The 25670-nt window shown below is 40.7% G+C and overlaps 1 protein-coding gene across 4 annotated transcripts; it reads left to right on the forward strand.

The window, feature by feature from the left end:
* The first annotated feature begins 6006 nt into the window (after positions 1 to 6006).
* On the forward strand, positions 6007 to 12560 carry LOC148868435 (glycosyltransferase family protein 2). 4 transcript variants are annotated; one of them, XM_088968592.1, is made up of 4 exons: positions 6007 to 6455; positions 7711 to 8843; positions 9632 to 10302; positions 11243 to 12560. In XM_088968592.1, exons 2-4 carry the CDS (start codon positions 7741 to 7743, stop codon positions 12262 to 12264), a joined length of 2796 nt encoding a protein of 931 aa, XP_088824718.1. In that variant the 5' UTR covers positions 6007 to 6455; positions 7711 to 7740; the 3' UTR covers positions 12265 to 12560. The 4 variants fall into 4 exon arrangements, with proteins under 4 accessions (XP_088824718.1, XP_088824717.1, XP_088824719.1 ...); XM_088968591.1 differs by lacking the exon at positions 6007 to 6455 and adding an exon at positions 7082 to 7291; XM_088968593.1 differs by lacking the exon at positions 6007 to 6455 and adding an exon at positions 7329 to 7377.
* The last annotated feature ends 13110 nt before the right edge of the window (positions 12561 to 25670 follow it).

Below are 25670 nucleotides of genomic sequence, written 5' to 3' on the forward strand. Positions count from 1 at the left end.
TCTTTCTTTTTTTCCACCATCACCTAATCTTAATTTGGATCGTTCTTTTCTTTGGATGCACCGACTTTTACTGGCCTCTGCCATTATAACGGACTTCTCTTGTAAGAGGCTACACATTCAAGATTTATTAATTGTTTCACCCTAGACCACTTTGTGCTCTAATTTGACAAGATTTGCTGATGAATTCTTATTTATTATTATTTTTTTGGGGAGAAGTAATGATAGGACTATTGCAGATTTCTGAATTCTACTGCAGACCTATAAATATTCAAAATGTCAAAAAAACCCCACTTTATGCATCAATTTCCTGTGCTAATTGGCATCAATTCTAAGCTGGCGCCTACCCCATCTATACTTTGGGCCTAAAAATTTATTTGCATTACAACCAAACAGAGCATTATGATAATTGCTTTTGATTTATCACCAGGCATAGTCCCCCAAACCTCCTTAGACTTATAGTTCTCTTTCTTTTTTTCCACCATCACCTAATCTTAATTTGGATCGTTCTTTTCTTTGGATGCACCGACTTTTACTGGTCTATGCCATAATAACGGACTTCTCTTGTAAGAGGCTACACATTCAAGATTTATTAATTGTTTCACCCTACGACCACTTTGTGCTCTAATTTGACAAGATTTGCTGATGAATTCTTATTTATTATTATTTTTTTGGGGAGAAGTAATGATAGGACTATTGCAGATTTCTGAATTCTACTGCAGACTTATAAATATTCAAAATGTCAAAAAACCCCACTTTATGCATCGAATTGGCATCAATTCTAAGCTGGCACCTACCCCATCTATACTTTGGGCCTAAAAATTCTGACCCTGGACTGAACCGTCATTCTCCCTTTTTTTTAGATTCTCACCAACTCTAATCACCATATCATCTCATCATCTTTGTTTCATGATAGGAATTAGGAAGAAAAAAAAAATTGCCTTTCTTCACCATACTTAGTTGATACCTCCTAATTCCTATTTCTTGATTCTTAAATAGAGTTTCCTTGTGAACAACATCCAAATTAAAGCCTCAATCGCTTCTAAATTTTCTTCAAACACAACATCACTTTCCTAAGGACTTTTCTTGTCTTGATCTTTATATTCCTTCTGTGATTTCATATCAGCATTTTTGTTTTCAAATACCACAACTCCATTCTCCTGTTCCATTACAAGCTATTCAAGAACTTGCACAACTGAATCCTAGTTTTCAAAACTCCTATTCAATTGATCAACCGCTTGAGGGATATCATTATTCTCCATCTCTCACTCTCAATCATTTTGAATTGGCGCCAGACTTCACAATGTAAATATGCTTCCAAATGCCTCCAATGTCAATATCAAATGGACAAGGATATGGAATGTTAAAGTCCCATATAGACTTCAAGTGTTCATATGAAAGCTTTACTGGGGAAGGTATCCTAACAAAGGACAAAATAAAACCTAAGCTCAAGGAGGAGGAGCGGATGTGCATTATGTGTAAACTTCAGGAAGAAACAGCAAACCATCTTTATTTTCTGTGCCCATATGCAAGGGCAGTTTGGTGTAAAGCTCAAACAGGAATAAATCTTGAATCAGTTTCAAATCAGCCCATTCACTTGGTGATAGAGGAATGGTGGAACAACACACCACAACTGCAAAAAGAAGCGAAACTTTAAGTTCTAGGACTAATTTGTATATTTCTAAGATTAATTTGGGACAGCAGGAATAAGGGCATTAGGGAATGTTTGAAAATAAAATAGTAAGGCCAGAAGAATTAATAGCACAAGCACAACCATATCAGATCCAGAAGGTACAGGTGCTCACGGGGCATTTTTTGGAACTAAAGTGGTAAAATAAGTTGGAAGCCTTATTTGAATATCCCGACAAAAAATGCTAGCAGAAGCCCAATTTAGGAGGTGTTTGGTAAAGTGGGTTGTGTTGTCATTGCGTTTTGAATTGATCAATATAAATTTGAGAGAGATTTTTCTACTTAAAATGTTATAAGTTGATTAATATACAAATTGCTATTTCTATTTAAAAGGTTAATTTTTTTTTTTTCTAGTAGAAATAATATTCATAAATAATGATGTGGGAACGCATTTCTCACAAAATTGTATTAATATTTAATAAATGCTAGCTACAGAAACACATAGACTACTTGTGGTATGATGGTATTGGTGTCCTACGCCTACCCTCTCTCGACGTCCCCATCCTAGAAAACACAAAAATAAAAATAAGAAACTGTTGCTATGAAATGGATTGTGCTGAGCCCCTTCACTGTGTCATACTGTTATAGATATTTTTTATGAGTTGATAATAAAAGTATGCAAAACAAACCTCCGGATTTAATTTAAGACATAGTTTTTTTGTTTATTGCGCTGTGACAGTCACTAATATAAATTCCAATGATTCATTGCATCTGCAATGCCAATTAATTTTTCCCCTAGGTTTCAATGAACTAACACCAACCAACCACAGGTCCACAACTACAAGTCTACAAGCACAAACAGGTGTTGATGTGAATTCGGGTTGGGAGATTTCCAACTTGAAATGATTTGGCCATAGATCCGATAACTCGACCGAACTGGTTCTGTTTCTTCAATAAGATCCGGCTACCTTCCAGCTTTTCTATTTATTGCCAATCTGGAAGGGCTTTCATGCTGCGGCTTCTGGCTTTGCAACGTGCATGGATACGGTTCTCCCCTCAATACCAAAGCAAGGCGGAATAGAGCAGCCAGCTAAATGAGGAAATTAATTAGGTCCTCCCTTTTCCGTGGGTTTTGACCCCTGACCAACATTGCGATAAAGCTGAGGTCTGGGCCGGCCTGGCGCTGTTTTTAATTAATATTGTATATATGGATAAGAGCCAGCCATGTTTATTGACATATATAGAGAGACAGGTGATACGACCTACTATCTCTCCTTCAAATTAAGGGGCTCTAAAGTCTAAACCATGTGAAATGATATACATTAGCTAGTATTAGTATTAGGTACTACTCCACAAAAAAGAAAAACAAAATATAGACCAGTTTCTTTACATTGACTATATATTATGGTATGGCAAAGGGCAATTGCACATGGAGATGATGGAGTCCCTCAGCTCAGGCTCAGACTTGTGAATACCTACGTTTCTATATTGTTAGGTATTTTAATACTTAAGTCTTGTTTTCCTTTTCTCCAGCAAAAGGAGAGTGAGAGATTCGGGAAAATATAGAACGAGCCATTCGCGATATTCTTGCTTATGTGGCTTCCACTACTACATGGATGGATCGATGGATCTCTCATCGCTAGTTTTAATTTCTTCCCAAGTCAAATCTCAGTTGCCCACCAGAAAAGAAAAAAAATTGCCACCTGTGAATGGATGAATAGGTAGGTCTCAGTTGAGTTGGGGGTTTTCCAACAAAACTGACCAACCATGGAAAGTTGAATTTTCTTTTGAGTTGACATTTGATATTTTGACCATCCACTGCTGCTCACTTTCTTACTTGGTCCTTTGGGAATTAGGATGAGTCACTTATCTCTTAATCAATGCTCTCATGATTCCTCTAATCATTCTTAACACCTCCACGTTTTCGTGGTAGGCAACTCACGTGCATATATTTCTTAACACGTGACCTGTATTACTGCAAGTCACATGGTAACTGCTAAGGGGTGACTAATTGTTGCGATCGAGATTTAGAAGAAAAGTGCCTTCCTAGCTAATTATCACATTTCACCATCAAGGAGATGTGTTAAGTCTGAGTAATTAATATTCCACATCATTAACTTTAATTAGTATACCAAATTACTCCAAAAGCTATTGACAAGTGTGGTAAGTAATCAGATACATGATTACTATACAAATCACGCATATTTAGACAGTTCGGATCTCTTACATATATTTAATATATATATATATATATATATATTAAGGCCTACGTACACTATACAAACCAATGGACATTCATCAAAATTTTCAGGAGTGATTTTGATTGGACGGACTCTTAAATGTTTCACTTATTCTTCAAGTTTGAGAGTTTGACCAATAAAAGCCATCCAATGAATTTTCATTTGTTAGTGTACAACTTAGTACAAAGTTAGCTTACGTTTAAGTTGGAAAATCAGACTCAAAATAACAAGTTGAGAATCATCTGATGTGGAGAAATAGAGAGAGTAGAGTTTGTTATAATTTTAGAGTATAAAAACCATTCAATTAGAGGTCTCAGCTGAAGTTTTTTCTTTTCTTTTTTTTTTTCGAGTTGGAAAGGCCTAAAGCCAACTTTCATTTACTTATAAAATCTAGGTTTCCAGTAGTCTCAACGGGAGACAAATCAGAATTAAACAGAAAAAAAAATACAAGAGGGAGTATCACCCACCCCAAAATAATGACCATTGACATCAATTTTAGCAAGTTTATGAACAACATGATTGAAGTTCCTCTTGACATGATAAACCAAAATTGAATCAAGCCGCCTGCAATCCATAATATATGTGTATGGACCACCGTGAGAGGAAAGATTCCTCCAACAGGCACTGGATAGGTTCCATAGCAAGAGCAATAAATATAACTTTGTGTTCATGGTGTCCAACGGTTATTAGCAAGAGCAAGCATATATAAGTGAACAGAAAGGGTCAATTTGTTTGGACCGACAGCTTAAACCGTGTTAAATTGATGAATTAATGGAAGCATAGAGCTTAATTAAAAACAAGGTTTAATTTTCTTAATCAAGCCCTGGCTCAACCGGCTTGATCAGGTTTTTTGAGCTTAGTCTGAGATGTCGGGTCGCCAACCTATTCTGGATAACCTCACCTGATAACTGGGTTCAACCAACCGGACCCATATCAGAGATTCCATAGAACAACCCAATGATATATTAACGTGATGGCGTACAGAAGAATTTTTTTGGTGATCACTTTGGGAGCTGGATCCCCATCAAGAATCTTCAATGGGAAATTAGTTTAAATATTAATAGTGTCAATGTCTTAACTCTTACATAATTTGAGATTCAAGCAAAGCATTCAGAGTTTTCAGTACTCTTAATGAGAAGGTAGATTATATTTTCAATCTCCTCAAATATCGGCCGATACAATAGCCAAAAGTATAAACTTGGCCGGTCTTATCTGTTATTTCTTAATTAAAAAATGCGCAATTTTCCAAACCATCGTTATTACTTTATTGGATTTCCAAATTTGCTCCAAAGCTTTGCGTCGTTGTTCCGTAAGGTCCCGGTTGCAACTTGGGCTAGCTTAAAGCCTTAAACCCAGCCCGAAAAGGATGGGTGGGTTAGGGTTGAGGCCTTAGGCAACCTGACCCAACTCAAACCGCATTTCTTCGTATTTGTCTAAAATTAATAATACACAATATTTAAATTGGGTTAACACTTAACCCATTAATAAGTTTAGCTGTTAATTTACGACATAGGAAGATTTTAATAAAAGAGAAGAAATTGGAATATTGGATCGACCCAACTAAGGTTCACAGTCTCTCGGTCATCTTGATATGCAAAATCAAGAATTTAGAATTTCCTTTGACCAGTAACATGACCCTAAAATCTTCTAACTTATTTATATAGTGATAACCCTAAAAATATATATATATTGGGACAATTTGAACCTTCAACCCAATTCAAAATCATGGACTTGGATTTGTCTATGATGCCAAAAAAAAAAAAACATAATACCGAAAAGACTTACAATCAATCAACCGGTATCATCTATTTCTGATTATCAAAGCCTTTCCGATATCATCTATTTCTGACATCATAATTTTCGTCATGAATTTGGTTTAGATTTAAGGTTGGGGTTGACCTCAACCTCAACCCAACCTAACCCGTCCCGATTGAACCCACGTGCCCCGTCAGCCAAAAAAAAGGCATTATACCTGAAGAAGTTTGACCAATCACAATAAAAGTTTATTTTGGTAATTGGCTACACTTTTGACATGCCCTTTCTTTATTTTATTTTCCCTTTATTTATGTTTGCTCTGAAAATCGACAGTAGAACCATTTCTTCAATTTAGTTCTTAGTGGAAAGTAAACTGTCTAGAACTATGAAATCCCAGATACTAACGTCTCCTGCTTCATTGCCGACTCACCTCCCAGGCTCCCCTGTAAAAGCCTTGACTAAGTGAAACAAAATTAAAGAAAAAAAAGTGTTTATGGTTCTTTTTCTTCAATAAGCAACCGAACCAAACAGATTTGAATTCTCCCTCCTGCAAGCAAATTGCAAATACTGTTATATGGGTTTCTTACGTTCAACTTGCCAAAGTTCGGCAAAAAGGCATTACCAAAGAATGCTGCGATCTTCATACATGCATACATACGTACGAAGTCAACTGTTACGATTTCTTTCTCTCTATTTAAATCTCTTTAAGGTCTCCAACTTTTTTCAATTATTTTCTTCTCTGGTTTTTAAGGCGACCTCTCCAGATGCATTAATGGCGGTCTGTTGAAGTTTTAGCTTGCGGTCGCAAGGATTATTCTTCTTCTTTATATCAAGGTAGAGTGTGTTTGCCTCTCCGCTGTCTTCGTTTTCTTCTATCTTTAGGCTTGCCGCTTTGGGCTTCTATGGGCATAAACTACTTATCGTTGGGATTTGCGTTTGACAAAATTTCCCATTTTTATATTTTTAGTACATGCTTAGGGGTTTGGGGATTTGCATTTTAGTAGGCTTTGAGTTCTTCGAAAGATAAAAATTCCAACTCAGAGACTCGGAATATTCTCTTTTTCTTTTCTTTTTTTTTTTTCTTTTTTATTTTCTGATTCGTTTATATGAGTGTCGTTATTAAGTTGTCAACTTATCATGGACTCAGGTTATTCGAAATTGAAAGTAAAAGAATCTTCTGATTTTGTTTTTTGCATTTATGGGCAAAAGTTGTGAATAATGAGTTCTAGTGATTTTTCCGGAAAAAGGAAGTAAATCTCTTTGGTTAGATTAGATATTTAGCAATTGTTATAAAACAGATTTTTTTTTTCTTTATAAATATTTTTTCGAGTATTGGGTATGGTTAAGCTTCAGCGGATTTTCTGAAATTTTATGTTGGAGAATTAAAAAAAAAAGGAAGAAATATAGTTTTTGGGTTCTCTTTAACTGTAAATAATGAATATATTTCAGTTTCAAGATTTGTTTACATTTCGTGCAAAGAAAGAAAGGGTGCAAAAGAAATTAATGAAGAGAGTACAGAGAGAGCAGTGCCAAAAACGCTGGGTTTGCCCTCTTTCTCGCCATCAAAACCGGCTTTTCATTGGTGTCGCAGAGGGGAATTGTATGAGTAATGAAGGGAACGCGTTAAACTTTCTAACGTCCATGTGACCTTTTGATGCATTTTGCATGGGGTTAGTTCCTTATAACTTTAAACCTTTGGCACACGATCCGTTGCGCTTCAGAATTCAACGAAACCTCTTCTTCCTTCTCTTCTCTAGTATAGAATCTCCTTTCCGGCTCCTTTCTTTTTTTTTTGTTTACCTCTTTCCCGGAGTCTGTTATCTCTCATTATGTTTCATTGGAAATCGTAATTGGTCTGTTTTACCACATAATACTGATTTCAGCTTCTGTTCTCCTTGTTGCTTAGAAGTTTGGGTATCAAAAGAACCCAGACATTCTTGAATGATTTTATTTGGTTTTTATAATTCATAGACCATTAATAATTGATTCCATAAATTTTGGTTTGGTTTTGGCTTGTTAGTTTGAAATTTGGGCTCCGTGTTTCCGACGATTTTTGACTGAAAACGGTGTGCTCTGTTTTTGTTTGTAGATCAACTTCCTCCGTACTCAAATTTGTGAAATGGGTTTAGTTCGGGCGCCCACTATGAGAAGTGGGGAATACTTGGAAGGGATGATCAATGAGTATGTGGGCGGAAAGACCAAGATGAAAGCTCAAAGAAGCGCATCTGCTCGCCTTGTCACTGCTCTAACCTGTCTCCAGTTCGCCTTTGCAATTTATGCCACCTTTCTTCTGTATTACATGAGCCCCACTGTAGATTTACGCACAAAACCAGACTTCGCATGGGCCAGCCGAATTGCCAAGCACTGGAAGCAGTTCATTATCCAACCTCATGTTCTCGGACACTACCAAGAAGCTTCTTCCCTCCTTCGAGCTGAAATCCCCCCTATCACACCCTCTGAGGTCTGTGAACATGAGAATATTGATTTCGTACAGAAAAAGTCGAATGATACTCAGATGATCAAGTTGAAGAGGGAGCTCTATGATGAGGTTTTGGAGTTCCAAAGCAAGACGATTGGGACAGAGACTCTCTCCCAGCTGATGGCTATGAGCTCGAAGTGGGATTTGCGGGGCCCTAACATCCCAAAAATCACTGTGATTTTAAACCATTTCAAGCGGAAAACGCTTTGCTCCCAGCTTGATTCCCTGCTTCAGCAGACCCTTCCCATCCACAGTATCTGGGTGCTCTCATTTGGAAGCCCAAATGAGCTCTCATTGAAGAGGATTGTGGACAGCTACAATGATTCGAGGATCAGTTTTATTAGTTCTAGCTACGATTTCAAATACTATGGAAGGTTTCAGATGGCCCTACAGACAGAAGCCGATCTGGTATACATCCTAGACGACGACATGATACCTGGAAGGAAGATGTTACAGATAATGGCCCATGTGGCGGGGACGAACAAGTACAAGAACTCGGTGCTGGGCAGCATAGGAAGGATCTTGCCTTTCAGACAGAAGGACTATACGTTCCCAAGCTACAGAAAGTTTCGTTCCAAGGAAGCAGGACTTTATTTGCCTGACCCTGCCTATGATATCACAGTTGACAGAATTGTGCAGGTGGATTTTCTGTCTAGCTCATGGTTTTTATCAGCCGAGCTTGTTAAAACACTTTTTATTGAGACACCATTCACCTTCATGACTGGAGAAGATCTGCACCTCAGGTACTTCTTAGCCATTCCTAATGTGCCTTCTTCGTTTTATCCATTTGGATCAGTTCTGAATCTGGACTAGAAACTTTCAACAAGTTATTGAAACTAACATATATTACTTCCAAAGTTCCGATTTCTAATAGAGAAAAAAATAGATCTGAAAGTAGTTAATTTAGTTTGATCATCTGCTGAGTTTAATAAAGTATATTCAGAAGATAGCAAATAGTAATGGGTACTTCTACTTCTTTCTTTTGTGATTAGGGGTGTCAATTGGACCGGATTTGGTCCAATCCGATTCGGTTTGATATGAGTTCATTAAAGATGAACCTGGTACAATCCAATCCAATGAATACTTTGGACCAATTTGGATTGGTCCAATTCAATGTCTGGAGCATCCAATCTGTTCGAATTGGTGTTAATTTAGATTGGTTCGAACCCAAACCTGGTCCATTTTGACATCTGCATTCTTACCTTTTTATCAATGGACCAGATATTGGTTCAATTCGACCCAATCCAATATAAATCCATTACGGATGGACCAGGTCCAATCCAATCGAATAAATACTTTGGACCATTAAGTCTAGACCGGTCCAATTCAACATGTCTTATTGGTCTGTTGACTCCGTCCAATACACCCAAATTGATTTTGATTTGGACCAAGTCCAACCCAAAACCAGTCCATTGACACCCCTACTTGTGATCAATTTTATAATTTATTATTGTAGCTTGTATATCATGTGTGTCTCTTCTATCTGACTTTGCTTCATTTGTCCATGGCCCCAATCCATAAAACCATGCAGTTATCAACTTCAAAAGTACAGAAATGCGGGATCTTTTGTTCTTCCAGTTGACCAAAACGACAAGGAAACTTGGGGCGACAGTGAGCACAGGCTTGCTTATGTGTCTGAGACCACAGTAATCTTCAAAGGCACTGTTCAAGTCCGAGATGATCAATGGTGGCGAGCTCTCTCTACAGGTTATGTGACTCAGTGGGCTGCAATGCATCCTCAGAAAATAGATGCACTCTTTTATGCCCATTCTCTTGATGAAGTAAAAGCACTAGCCCCTCTTCTTGAAAAATTCAGGTCCACAGTTGGCAAGAAGGCTTATATTGCTGTCTCTGGAGGCAGTTACTGTCCTTGTGAAGAAGCTGCAACTGCTTTGAACTGGCCCAAGTCAGTTTGCAGAGAAAGAAGATTCAAGATTTTTGATTTGGCGATTGGAGCTCTTTCTGGTGTCTCAGATTCAGAGGTGCCTGTCTTGCAAGCTGTGTACTCAAGCATGAAAGGGTTGATTAGAATCCACAATCCCAGTGTGCTGATTACTGTGGCTGATGTTGATTTGAATGTTAAGAAAGCTCTGAAAATGGCATCAGAGACTAATTCAAACAGTACAACCCTGGTTCTACTACCAAGATCTTCTGTTCCCAAGGTTCTCTGGATGGCTGACCTACGTTCAACAGCATTGCCAAGTAAGAAATGTAGCTTATGTTTTATAGACGAATACAAGGACATATTTTAGTTTCTTAATTATTAAAGTGAAAATCAAGGAAATACGTTTATTGTTCAGGGTTAAAAGTCGAAAGTCAATGTGAACTAGAAAAGGATCAGGTCCCAATCAACTTGAAACATGGCTCATTCCTCAGTTTATGAGCTCTTCAAGTTTCTGGATTTCACAACTCGGTTTTTCAAAATTCTCAATCAAGATATAGGAGGCATTCTACAACATGAATGTTTTTGTTTTCATTTGTTTCTGAAATTGCCACTTCAGCAAAAAAACAAAAATACGTTCTTGAACCATTTTTGTTTTGAAAAGCAAAAACAAGTTGGTTTTGTTTCAAAAAACAATACATGTTTTTGAAACCATTAAAATGATGGTTCTTGAAACAAAAACAGATGAAAGCATGTTCTTTATACTAGAAATTAAAGAACATGTTTTTGGTTTCAGTTTCGAAAACACATGCATAACCAAAAACATGTTTTCTGTGTTTTTGTTTTAAGAACCAATTTGTTTTCAAACCAGCTGGTTTTCTTTTGTTTTTGAAACTTGAAACAGGAAAAAACAATTCACATTGGAGAATACCCCTTACTCCCTTACTGATGAGTGTTTTCCTAATTCCTATAACTATAAGGCTGATTTCTCCATGTTCATATATTCCCTCTTGGTTGAATATGGTATGTAAAGTTTTGATTTTGAATTGTAACTGGTGGATTTGATCAATTTTAATTCCTTTTTTTTTATTTTATTTGGTAAACATGATCAGGTTTAATACCAGTAAATAAGTTTTCTTGAGTTCCCTTAAAAGGGATATGCCTTAATTCAGGTTAAGTTGGCATATATAGAAATAGTATGATTTATCCTCTGTTACTTCATTGTTGAATGATCTAATCAACTCTTGTTATTACATGCAGATTGGAACCGGATGAGAATCTCAGTAAACATCGTTACCCAAAACCGTGCTTCTTCTCTGGGAAGGCTTCTGAAATCACTGAGTCATGCTTACTATCTTGGGGATGAGATTCCCATTAGCTTCAACGTTGACAGCAAAGTGGATGAAGAGACAGTGAGGCTGGTGAATTCATTCCAGTGGCCCCATGGCCCCAAAACCCTGAGGAGAAGAATCATCCAAGGAGGGCTTATCCGAGCTGTCAGTGAGAGTTGGTATCCATCATCTGATGATGATTATGGTCTCCTACTTGAAGATGACATAGAAGTGTCTCCATACTATTATCTCTGGATTAAATACGCCCTGTTGGCCTACCACTACGATCCACAGGTCTCACTCCCTGAGCTCTCCTCCATCTCTCTCTACACCCCAAGATTGGTTGAAGTAGTGAAAGAGAGACCCAAGTGGAATGCAACTGAGTTCTTCAAGCACATTCATCCAAATACACCATATCTCCATCAGCTGCCTTGCAGCTGGGGTGCTGTTTTCTTCCCCAAGCACTGGAGGGAATTCTATGTTTACATGAACATGAGGTTCACGGAAGATGCTAAGCAAAACCCAGTTCAAATTCCAAAATCTAGAACCAACGGTTGGCAAGCTTCATGGAAGAAGTTTCTCATCGATATGATGTACCTCAGAGGCTATGTGAGTCTGTATCCGAACTTCCCCAATCAAACCAGCTTTTCCACAAACCATATGGAACCTGGGGCTCACATTAGCGCCAAGGATAACGTGGTTAGACATGACAAATCAGATTTTGAAGTGCCCCTGTTGAAGGAAGACTTCCGGGGGTTGCTGCCAGGGGGGAAGTTGCCTCCGGCGTCGAGGTTGCCTGCACTCAACCTATTCAACCAGGCAATGTCTCTGAGGGGGCTCAAGGCAGCAGGAGCAAAACTGGGGCAAGATGTGCTTGGTTGCAATAATATGACAGAGATCGTGGTGGTTGATAATGAAACTGGTTTGCCTAGCCGCTGTGAAAAATTCTGAATTTTCAATTGTTGTTAATTAATCATTTATCATTCTTTTTACATATATTTGTTAGCATAATTCTTTCTTAAACATATATGAGTTGGGGTCTTGGATTTATGTCAAAGACGGGTGCCATTTTTTCCTTATTTGATTCCCCATGCAAACGACTAGAAAAATGAAATTTCTTGAGGGGAGATCAGTGATGAGGGGGACGGTTCTATTAACCAGTCTTGTTTACTAAACCCTTTAATTGAGGGTGTCTTTGCTCATAAATGTAGCCAAAGTGACTCTATTAACGAGAATTAATTTGAATCTCTCTCTCTCTCTCTCAAATTCGATGACATGTTTAGATTTTATTTGGATTTGGATTGGTTTTGGTTGTTTTGAACCGATTACCGGCCGCATAGAGTTGCAATACAAATATCATTTGCACTGGTGTAAATGCATGGAAGTATAAATAGATTGAGCATAAATTTTAATTTACTTTTGCTTTAGATTTGATCTTATTTGTTTGTGAAAAATAAAATATGAAGTAGAATGATGTAGTCCCATCCCACTTTGTATGTAAGACAATGGAAATAGGAATTGTTTTGAAATGAAGTAGATACAGTCCCATTTATATAAGAAATAATTGAGATAGAAGGAAGGTGATATAAATTTTAAATTAATTTTTTAGACGTAAAATTTGCATCAGTGAATGCAAATGAAACAAAAAAGGCAAAAAAATAATAATAATAAGCATTTCTGTGTGAAGATTGAACATCACATGCACCTGTCCAAGTGTCTAGACAAGGCGGTGCCAATATATATATAGAGAGAGAGACGTCCTTTCGGTAGCTTCACCTTGTATTTAGACTTCGGAGGTGTTGCATCCGGTGTGGTCCCTCCACTTACTTCTCCGAATATTGGCGATGATTATCCAAGTAACCTGATGGAGCGTGATCCGGCTGGTCTTAGCTGTCCGCTGCCTTACTTCCGAATGGGGTAGCAGGGAACCTGAAACGGAGGAGATGGGAAAGCTCCGGGGGGAACCCGGTGTAGAGGCTCCGAATCTCAAATTAGAATCCTTCAAAAGCAAGGTAATACCAGATAGCGCAAAGTTTGCATACCTCCGTTGTCGGGGGGCAGGGGGCTCTTATAGTCACTTCGTGTACTCGTCCCGAGGCCCTTGTCAGATCGGGTATGATTACCCTTGCGCTTGTCAACTCGGCCGTCGTCCCTTCTGCTGAGACAGAACCGCCACTGCCTAACCGTCTAACTGGAGATGGCGGTGTCAATGGCGGTGGCAGGTGGCCGTTTAGAGTGCTGCTGCCAACCGTTAGATCCAAGTCAGTCAGGCGTGGCGCCCTCGGGCACGGACTTCCCTGGTGTCAGGCATGGTACGACTTGTTTGGCTTTGGTGCCCAAAAGATGATGCGAAGTGCTGAGCGAGGCGGTCTTGAGCTCGGAGGTATCTCGAACTGTTACAAAGTGGGTCAGTTCGGCGAAGTGTATCCCAAGCTGTTACAAGGTAGTTCGGCGAAGTCTATCCCGAGCTGTTTACAAGGTGGCAGTTCGGCGAAGTCTATCCCGAGATGTCACAAGGTGGCAGTTCGGCGAAGTCTATCCCGAACTGTCACAAGGTGGCAGTTCGGCGAAGTCTATCCCGAGCTGTTACAAGGTGGGTCAGTTCGGCGAAGTGTGTCCCCTTGTTCCCGCCTAGGCTTGGCCCCTTTTGCCGAGCTGTCGTTTCTGCCACGTGTCTCATAATAAAGAGGTCGGGCCAAATCTTCCTTCATCAATTGCCCCCCACTCCTTGCGCCGAGGGTCTTGCCATGGTGCGGGGAGTCTTCACGAGGTAGTTGGTGGATTTGTCTCATCCTTCAAACCTTCACTGTATGAGACGCTTTTGCTAGGCTTTTTGGTTATCGAGAAGGCTGGAAACGTGCTTACTCAAGAACGCTGGTGGTTGTGACCATGCGTTTTAAATTTCAAACCAACTCGCGCCGCTGGGACATGACAGCGGGTCACTTCAAAAAGGACGCCACTATTGTACGTGCGCGGTCGACTGTCAGGGAGACGTGCGGCGCGTCAGTTTCGAAAAGACGCGTGTCGAAGCAACGTCGGTTTCAAAAAGACGCGCTGACGTTTCGCTTTTTTCGGAAAGACGTGCGCCAATCACGTCTCGACCTTAAGGGTTGTGCGGCCGGTAAGAACGTGGGCCGTCGGATCGTCTTCGATATGCATGGTCGATTCTTGGTTACTGTAGCTATAAATAGTGGGGGACCCCGGTTGTTGTCACTTCTGCGGTTTGTCTACTAAGCTCGCGTCCAACCTTTCAGCTCGCGTCAAGGCTGTTTATACAGTTCATGGTTCTTTGGTTTTTCTTCAAACTTTCCGGTGAGTACTTTCTTGAATTCGTCTTTTCCCCAATGTCTAGCTTTGATAGTTCAGATGATTCTTCGAGTAGGGCCGATGTAGGTTCCACCAATCGAGCCGTGTCCCCAGACTGCCTCAGTGATCCTGAGGTGGAGTTTGAGGACTACGAACCAGTGGGTCGAGTCGCTTTGGGCAGTTTGGCGTCTACCTCCCGCCGAGGTTGGATGCTAGACCGGTTTGGCCCTTTGACCATGACGCCTGAGGGGCTTCAATCCATACGTCTGTCTTATAATCTCCTTGGGGGGTATACATATTTTATTCCTTCGGGTAGCTTTCCTTGGGAACATGGTCCCGACGAGATCGTGATTTTTCGAGAGCAGCTTGCTGCAGGGTTGCGACTTCCTTTCCATCCCCTTCTCGTCGAAGTCATAAACCAATTTGGTGTCACCATTGGCCAGCTTCATCCGAACTCTATCCGGAACCTGGTGGGGACAATTTCCCTTTTTTGCGAGCAGAACTTTCCCTTAGACTTAGAGATATTCTCCGCTATCTTGATGCTCAAGAGACAGGCGGGTTCTCTTCCTGGGGGGAGACGGGTGTATTGCCTTTCTCCTCGCCAAGGTTTCAAGCTTCTGCACGATCTTCCTAATAAGGTCCCGGCTTGGAAGCGGGACTACTTCGACGTGCGAAGTGCACAAGGATGGCCCTTTCAGACCGGGTGGGGTGAGGATGCTCCCGATTTGGGCGTGACTCTTGATAAAGAGACGGTGAAGGGTCTCCGGCAGTGGGCACGGCAAGGCTTAAAGTGCCACCACTACTTAACGGAGGCTAAGCTTTTTGCAGCCGGCCTGAGTTCGGGTAGGTTTCTGGCTATGCGGCTTTTTTTTTATGTCGAACTCATTTCTGTAGGTGTGATGGATGCAGAGAGAACTCGTGGGGGGCGTTTGTTCCAAGGTATGAAGAGGAGGAAGCGGGTCGCCAAGCGAACTCGTAACGAGCTGCCCCTGGATGAGGAGCCCCAAGCCCCAGACCATACGCCAGAGGATCTGCCCAAGGAGCCCGAAGTGACTCCACCGGTGCACGAGACCGCCGGGGCGCCTTACGCTAAAACCACTCATACGGGCGCTCCTGCATACTCAAGTGCTCCTGCTCACTCCGGGTCTACTCATACACGGGCTGGGCCCTCAGGCTCGGGAGCTCAAGGGGAGTTTAGGAGCGTGTTGATGCCGAACTACGCTCTTCAGAAGAGTAGGGACGCTACTTTCCCCAAGGAGGTCGCGGCGTGGACCGATCTTCCCTTGAATCAGGTCACTTGCCGCGCCGTAACACATGCCATGGTGGTAAGTTAGATTTTGTCTTCCTTTTTTAATTCCGTTGCTTCTGCTGTCATTTTGCTCACTTGTTTCTTTTGGTAGGTGAATTCTTCGATTCATGCCTTGGCGGCCCAAGTGGAGAGGAGCTCGCGACAGGCGCGAGCTGCTGAGGCTGCTGCTCATGCTGCTGAAGAAGCCTTCCGTGCTGCAGAGGCAAATACCCAGGCTGCTGAGGCGGCTGCTTATGCTGCTGAAAAGGCAAATATCCAGCCTTGCGCTTGTCAACTCGGCCGTCGTCCCTTCTGCTGAGACAGAACCGCCACTGCCTAACCGTCTAACTGGAGATGGCGGCGTCAGTGGCGGTGGCAGGTGGCCGTTTAGAGTGTTGCTGCCAAACGTTAGATCCAAGTCAGTCAGGTGTGGCGCCCTCAGGCACGGACTTCCCTGGTGTCAGGCATGGTACAACTTGTTTGGCTTTGATGCCCAAAAGATGATGCGAAGTGCTGAGCGAGGCGGTCTTGAGCTCGGAGGTATCCCGAACTGTTACAAAGTGGGTCAGTTCGGCGAAGTGTATCCCGAGCTGTTACAAGGTAGTTCGGCGAAGTCTATTCCGATCTGTTTACAAGGTGGCAGTTCGGCGAAATCTATCCCGAGCTGTCACAAGGTGGCAGTTCGGCGAAGTCTATCCCGAGCTGTTACAAGGTGGGTCAGTTCGGTGAAGTGTGTCCCCTTGTTCCCGCCTAGGCTTGGCCCCTTTTGCCGAGCTGTCGTTTCTGCCACGTGTCTCATAATAAAGAGGTCGGGCCAAATCTTCCTTCATCATAACCTATCACAAATTGTACAGCTGATATTCGAATTCTGTTAATATAAATATATAGAGCGTAAAACCTTGTATTTTGTATTATTTATACTATATATATATATATTTTATTCCTTTCAAATTGAGCCTAAGTCAAGACTCTGATTTGGGTTTGGGTGTCTCTGTTTCTTATATTCTTTGTTTTACTAAATTTCAGCATTATCTTTGCAGTTTCCCAATTGGGAATTATGTTTTAGGATGCACCGATTTTCTTTGTAACTCGAAAAATTTACCAAGGCCATAAGAAGCAAGAATTTAAGCAAGGACCCAAGAGAGAAGATGACATTTTGAGGGCAGATTAGTAATGCTTCATAGTTCCTGCTGCAAAACCTTTGTAATCGCAAAGAGAACTTTTCACAGTTAAGCCGTCCATAACTCTTAAAAGCAGCACCCATCCTCCCTTCTGGAGCCCAATATGGCCACTTGATAACCCTGTGAACTGGATTTTTTTTAATCAGCTTTACCGCTAAAACAAGGAAATTATATTGGACTTTTGAACTCCTCCGTTAGACACATAAAACAGCTTATGTACTCACTTTGAAAAGAGGGGAGGCTCAATATTGAGGAGAATGAGGAGAAAGCTAAGAGAGGTTTTAAGCTTTTTATCCAAACAAAGAAATACATATTTTGTATGAGATGGGAGTACAAATCAAAGAGTTGTAAAACTGAAGTGGTTTCATAATTTGCATATGATTCAGGTAACGCACCCAACACAATATTAACAGATACTCTAATCTAATATCTAATTTCCCATTAAGATATGTCCTAACTAGTGAATGATTTTTATTACTGTTTATAAACTGTCATTTTTTAAACTTTAATGATTTTTATTACTGATTATAAACTGTCATTTTTTAAGACACTCATACAGTTTACGGGTTCGCATAAAATGACCCTTATATGTCAAACCCATAAAATTATATGAATCATTAAATTCAACTTGAAACGTTTACTACTTTTATTATTATTATTATTATTATTATTATTATTATTATTATTATTAATTCAATAATTTTGAGTAAGTAATTATTTGGTTTAATCTGAATTATTTCATTTTTTATTTTTTATAATAGACATTTAGGGTTGGCTCTTTATTTGATTTAAGAGATTTACCATGTTTATCTAGATAATGACCCCATACTACAGTATCATTTAATTTGAAATATACTATTTAACAATAAAAAACCAATGTCCTATTGAACAATTCACCCCAAAAAATGTATCAATTACTTTGAAATCATTAATTTATTTATAAAATAGTAAACTTAGATGGATGTTTACAACAATATCACCAATACTGATTAATATTTAGGGACATATGAATGGATAAAAAGCATTTATGATATCCATTCATAGAGGCAAAGAATAAAGAAAATCATTCAAAGAGCTGCCAAGAAAAACAATTCATGCCAAACAACATTTGCAGATGCATCCATCCTCTAAAGTAAGAATTGAAAAATATATGACTACAATCAAATCATCATCATGTATGGCTACAATCAACTGATAATATAATTAGGACTCCGAAGCCCATCCAACAGAAGAAACATGAAAGAAACGAGAATAATGGGACCATCCTAAGTATAGAAGTCACCTCCAAGTTAGGTAGCAACACTTCTTTTGATCAATCATGATTATTAATTGTAAGTCTAAGCTCCCCACAATGCACATAGGCTGGCTAAAGTTTATCTTTAGAAAAAGATAATGAAACTTGTACATAACCTAATGGTATGTTTGAATTATGGGAATTGGGAGATAAAAATAGAAAATGTAGGTTGAAATTATATTTTTGGGCATGTTGATGTGTCAAATTCAAGTCAATTAGAATACTCATAGATTTTTAGTTCATTCATTTAGTGGTAATTTGAATATTTTTTATTCCATGTCTTTATTGAGTAATATAGATTAATAATATATTAATAATTATGAAATCAATAATAATTAATATGAGTTAATATAAATATAAAATTATTATTTTCGAATTATTAATTACCAGTATGAAAATATTTATTAGTTATCATTTCGAATTAATAGTGAGCAATATTGCCATTAATAAATTATCAGTAATTAAGTATTAGCGGTAATTATTATAAGAAATTATTTTTTCGAATTAATAATGAACAATATTATCACTAATTAATTATTATCAGCAATTAAGTAATAACAGTAATTATTATAAGAAACTGTTTTCAGTTATTAATTATTATCAATGAGTAATTATTATTAGTAATTAATAGCAAAAATTAATTAGATAAAAGTAGTTAACAGTAATTAATAACTGTAATTAATTTATTAAAAGTAGTTAATAGTAATTATTACGAGTAGTTAGTAGCTGAAATTAATTAATTAGTTTAGTAGTTACAGTAATTAATAGCACAACTTCCTTTTTTTTTTTTTAGGAAATGATTGAAAGTGGGAACTTCCCACTTCTCACAACTTTGCAAGGTGGTGGGCTCCACTTTACATATTAGTGAGTTGTTTTCTTGAGCTACCACTAAACAGAATTTGACACATGTTTAGTGGTTTCTATTCTTAAACTACCAATATTCAGATTTTAACACGTGTCCATTTTGTTTAAATCTTTGAAATAACAAGTGTCTGAATGTAAATGGACCACATGTCTAATTGAGAAAGACTTTGGCCTGATTTCATTACTTTAATATATATTAGATATATTAATTTTACAAATGAACCCAGTGGTGGCTGAATTTGGTAATGTCAACTGTATTGTCCCAGAAGAGATGTCGGTTACCATTGATTTTGGAGGAGATTTACAAGAGCGTTGCTGTATTATGCCCAAGAAAAAAATACGCCCCCTGTTGAATTCAGGCGTACGATCAAATACAAAAAAAAAAAAAAAAAAAAAAAAAACTTACAGAGTTAGATTTGTTGTCAAATTATAGATTAAAAGCATGGTTGTGGATTATAAGCGGGTAGTATCTAATAGCCAAAATGATCAATTGGTCGCATGTCACTCCTCTAACCTCTAACCTCTAACTAGGAGGTATGGGATCAAATCTATGGAATCACAAAATGGTCAATCGTCTATAATTACAAGGGTTTGGTTTGGATCTAATTATGCACATTTATTTTCAAAGTTTTCTTTTTTATTTTGTGTGTATAAATTATTTCTTGGGTTGGGACCATGGTTTATCTTGACCCAACCCCAATCAACCCGATCCATTTGTTTTTGTGAGTATGAAAGGTGCACAAGGAATGAGGGGTGGCTGGTGAAAGGTTTTCTCGCCTAAGATTTGAAGGGTACATTTTATGGACCTGCAAAGTGTCTCATCTATATCATTTCGGTAGACCCATCCATATTTAATCAATCTCTCGGATTCAAGACAACCCCCACCCCTCCTGTCACCCATTACATCCAAGGTTTAAATATCGATAATATATTCCTAATATGGGGTATATTGTTTCTGTACCCATGCATCATGGTTACATGGATATGTAATTGATGAGTGGTGCATATCGGCACAATACGCCTCTATATTGGGCCTAGACTGACCCAATCTGCAATTTTGCAAAAATATATGCATTTTTACTTTTCAGGATGGGCTTGAACCTAACTCTTAGGTAGCCCAAACCTAACGCATCTTATCCCAACCCAAGCTCGGTTCAACAATGTGCATGCATATATGCTTATATAAATACATATCTGCATGCATTTAAATTTAATAAATCATATATATATATATATATAGGATTAATTGATACACTGTAACCCAATCTGAATGTATCAAATTTTAGTGCAACTTGATCATATACAAGCCAATTCAGACTTGACATCAGACTAGAGCCTTAGGCCCAATTTGAACTTAAACCGACAAAGTCTACCCAACTTGCACCCCTAGTCTAAGTAACCTTGTATAGGTTTTCCTTCATTTTCCTACCTTTTTTCTTCGAACCAAACATAGCCTTAAGGTATCGTTCATTTTTCAGGAAGTGGGGTGTGAATAAGTTGGTAGATCCCATAGAGAAGAAATAAATCAGCATTTGTTTATGGTATTAGTGGGTTTCATGAAAAAGTAACACTTCTTGAGTGGTTCATTTATTTAGGGAGGTAGTAATCTCCTCATACTTGGATAAATTATTTATCGATGTGCGATGAAAATTGATAATACATGATGAGACAATATCATATCTTTATTAATATCACTTTTTTAGATAAGCTTATTCCAATAAACACTTGTCCAAATAATTGCATTTACACACATCAATCATTTATCGAGATGCAAATAAAGGCATAAGTTAGGGGTTCATCTATAAAAACCCGATCCATCATGATCAATAAATTATGATCATTGCACCTTTTATTTAGGACAAATTGCTGAAACCTCCCCTAAAATTTGGTAATTTCAATCACATATCTTAAACTTTCTAACAAAGTTACAATTAGATCCCCTTTATTAGAATTCTCTAAAAAGAGGCAAAAAAATATCCAAAATATCTATACAGTTATTTTGACTAAAATGTTTATTTTCCAAGTTTTCCCTTTGTATGAATGATTAGCTAAAACCTTCCAATCTCTTTTTTGAAAATAATTTATTTTCTAAATTTGCCCATTATATCAATATTTAAAATATAAAGCTGCAACTTTAAATTCTCTGTTTGCAGTTGTTTAGAAAGCTTATATTGCTTTTTAGAAGACGGGGTGACTTGGCAGGAATGCCAGGTCGACACGGTGACATAACGCGGTCGTATCCCAAAGAGAGGCCTAAGCTCCCGAGCCCCCCAAGAGGAACCCACACTTCCTAGGAGTGAAACCCGAGCTCTCCCTAAAGGATCCCAAGGCTAACAACAAAGCTCGCGAGGGGTAAGGCCCGAACTAGTCCACCTCGTGTTAGTTCGGACCATATGCCAGCACTTCGGGACGGTAGGACCTACACATTCGAACTCAAGACTTCACATCGTGCACCACTCCGGTACCTCGGCTCCAGGTCGTGCGACTGTGAAACCATGTCTGACATATCCGTACTTCGAGGCAACACGCCTGACTGATCTGGGTCTGACAGATGGCAATCATGCTGTGACGACCACCTGCCACCGCCATCCCACTTGGCAGAGACGGCCCTGACAGAGGAGACAGTGGCGGTTATGCCTGCCCCCCACAAAGGCGGTTGTACCTGACTTGGCAGAAATTTGGGAGTAAGTGTACCAGGTGGCTATAAAAGGCCTTCCTCCCCCAGAGACAGGGGTATGTGATATTTGTGCTTTTTGGTCTTGAAATCCCTTATTTTCCTTCCCTTATCAAGAATATTAACTTGAGCTTCGGAGTGTTCCTACCAGGTTCATCCCCGAAAATCTCCAGTTTCTTCCTTGTTTCAAGCATCTTCAGCTCCGTCAAAGGCAAGGTTACCGACAGCTAGGACCAACCGGATTGCGCATCATCATTTGGCGTCGTCTGTGGGAAGACTTCAAAAAGCCTCCCCTAACCTTTAACTCTCTCTAAAAAGAAACCTTAGCATCCATGGCTTCCTCCAGAAGTAACAGGCACAACGCCAACTTGAGTGCTGTAGAGGAACACCCTCAGCCCACCACTGTGTGCATCGGATAGTTCACCGCCCCCCTCTCGGCGGACGGAATCCCTAGCCTCATTGCACCGAGCACGGTGGCACCTGTGAATGTCCCCCTTTCCCTCCATATTGAGACAACCTTCGCCGAACCGACCGTTGTCCCTTTGGCGACCAGCCAGAATCAGCTTGATGACTTGATGCAATGCATGTGGGCCATGAAAGCCCAAATGCAACAGTTCCAGCAACATCAACTCCATCAGCAACAAGTACTACACCACATTTCTTAGTATCACTACCAACAACAGTTCCCCCAACTACCTCTGAACCAACCGCAGCTCCCACCTCGACACCTTGCTATCAAGCCAGTCAAGCCCTCTCCTCAGGGTGGGCGCCTTCACCGAGGGGAAGCTTCCCAGCCTCAGAACCCCTCCAGAAGCCAGGCCTCATCCCCAGGCAGGAGGAAAAGACTAACTACCCTTGTCTCTCAGCTCACTAATGGATTAGGAACCTCCCAGCCAATCAAGTCAGCACCTCGACACTCTAAGTTCGAGCTCCCGCTCACAGAGAACCAGTTCGGCATTCTGGCCATGGACAACCACCAACAGTCTGGGCCCATTGAGCTCGGAAACACCGAGGCAAGCAGTGCCAATACCGGGCCTTCCAAGCAGCAACGGAGGCACCGGCGAAGTCGCCGAACTACCACCCGTGTCCTGCCCGAGCTCCAAGGTAAAGAAGAAGCAAGCTCGGACGAGGTAAAAGTTGCCCCTATTCTTTCAGTCCCTTCCCCCCTGTTATTAGAACTCCTCACAGTTCCCGTGCCCAAAGATTTCAAACTCCCTCCTCTAGACAAGTATGATGGGTCCTTTGACCCCAGTGATCATGTCGATGCTTTCCAGTCCTAAATGCACCTGGCAAGGGCCAGTGAGTCTTGCATGTGTATGGCCTTCATTACCACCTTCAGGGGAGTGGCCCGCACCTGGTACAGGAACCTAGCCCTCGGATCGGTAAGAAGCTGGACCCAGTTTATGCAAATCTTCACCACGCACTTTGTTACCAGCAAGCGGTACCCCCGAACTGAGGAGAGCCTCCTCAAGATAGTCCAAAGGGAAGGAGGGTCCATCCAGGGCTATATCAAGCGGTTCAATGACGCGTGCTTGTAGATACTGCACCAAGACTGTGCAGTACAGGTCGCGGCAGCCAAGAGGGGTGTGACGCACAAGGAATTCAAGTGGCACATGGTGGTCAACCAGCCTGCGACCATAGCTGAATTCCTCAAGCTCGCGTGCAGATTCATAAGGACAAAGGAGGAGATCAACCAAAGGACTGAAAGCGGGATTGAAAAAAGGAAGAGGGAAGGCGAACCCTCCAACCAAGATGGCAAGAGAAAAAAAGACTCAGCTCGGGGGACGAAGCCAAGCCAGCCATTCTGAGCTCCCATAGCAGGTCGGACGGACTACACGCCCTTAAACGCGAAGGGGGCTGAGATTCTGATGAGGATCAAAGACGCCTCGTACGTGAAGTGGCCACCTCGTCTGAAAGGGAACCCAAACGAGAGGAATAAAAACTTGTACTGAAGTTTTCATAGAGACCACGGCCATAGCACCGAACATTATAATAATCTCCACGGCGAGACAGAGGAACTTATCGGTCGCGGGTACCTAAGAAATTTTGTACAGCATAATAATAATAATAACAATAATAAGATAGGTCGGTAGAGGGAGCACAACAGAGATGCCCCCGAGCCCAGCAGCCGGCCGGCAAAACAGTCACAGAAGCAGCCCCTAGAGGAAAGGCCTATTCGGGGAACGATTCATGTGATCGTTGGAGGATCGATTGTAGTAGGATGCACCTCCGCTGTAGCTCGGGCATCAACCCGTGAGGCCGCCAGGGAAGAACAAAATCCCCCAAAGCAGCCAAGGACGGAAGACCCCATATTCTTCATCGAGGACGATGCACGCAGAGTTCACTACCCCCACGACGATGCCTTGTCATAAAGGTAAAAATCAATGACTTCGAAGTCAGACGTGTACTGGTTGACTCGGGCAACTCGACAGATATTCTCTTCAAAACCGCGTGCGACCAGCTTCAGTTGTAGGGAAGTGACTTGAAGCCCGTGAACACTCCTTTGGTGGGCTTCAGCGGAGAAGAAGTCAGGCCCCTTAGGAAAGTGACAGTACCCATGGAGGTCGGCACATGGTCCTGCGTAGTCAGACTCAACCACGACTTCCTAGTGGTCGCGACCCCCTCCCCATACAATGCCATAATAGGTCGGCCGATCATCCATATCCTACAAGAGGTGGTCTCCACTTATCATTTGGCAATGAAGTTCCCTACAGACTTCAGTGTGGGGGTAGCGCAGGGCAACCATCTCGAGTCCCGCAAGTGCTATGTCGTTGCCCTAAAGAGAAAGACCAAGGTGGCTGATGACCTCGAACTAGAGCGGCCTAAGGAGAAAGGCGAAGAATGAGCTGTGCCCATAGGAGAAACAGTCGCTGTTCCGACCTCAGCCGCAGACCCAGCTCGGACGCTTCAGATCGGTGCTTCCGTCTAGGAACCCCTACGAACCAAACTGGTAAGTTTCTTACTTCAAAATTTAGATATTTTTGCATCGTCCGTGGCAGAGATGCCTGGTATAAACCCCGACCTTATAATTCACAAGTTGAATACTGACCCTGTAGTTAGGCCCATTAGACAGAAGAAACGCAACCTAGCTCTAGAACGCTAGAAGGTGGTCGATGAGGAGGCCGAGAAGCTCATCACAACAGACTTCATAAGTGAAGTTCATTACTCGAGCTGGGTGGCCAACCCTGTTCTGGTAAAGAAGGAAAACGGCAAGTGACGCATGAGCGTCGACTACACCGACCTGAATTGAGCTTGCCCGAAAGATTGCTTCTCCCTCCCTAGGATTGATCGCCTAGTGGACGCGACCTTGGGACACGATTTGCTAAGCTTCCTGGATGCCTATTCGGGCTACAACAAAATCAGGATAGACCCGGCTGACAAAGAAAAAACCGCCTTCATAACCGAGTTTGGCCTATATTGCTACAAGGTTATGCCCTTCGGACTGAGAAATGCTGGGGCAACCTTTCAAAGACTTGTGAATAAGTTGTTTCAACCCTTAATTGGCACAAAGATAGAAAATTATGTAGACGACATGGTCGTCAAGACAAAATTTTCGCATGAATTAATACAAGTTTTGCATTATGTCTTTCAAATCCTGCGTCAATTTAGCATGAAGCTAAACTCAAACAAGTGTGTCTTCGGTGTCACCTCGGGTAGGTTCCTAGGGTACATCGTCAACCAACACGGTATTGAGGCCAACCCGGATAAAATAAAGACCATCTTAGATATGAGACCACTCCGAAAAGTAAA

Source organism: Nelumbo lutea, chromosome 2 (genome assembly GCF_056320005.1).
Source record: "Nelumbo lutea isolate HS-2025 chromosome 2, American lotus-T2T, whole genome shotgun sequence".
Taxonomy (NCBI): Eukaryota; Viridiplantae; Streptophyta; class Magnoliopsida; order Proteales; family Nelumbonaceae; genus Nelumbo; species Nelumbo lutea.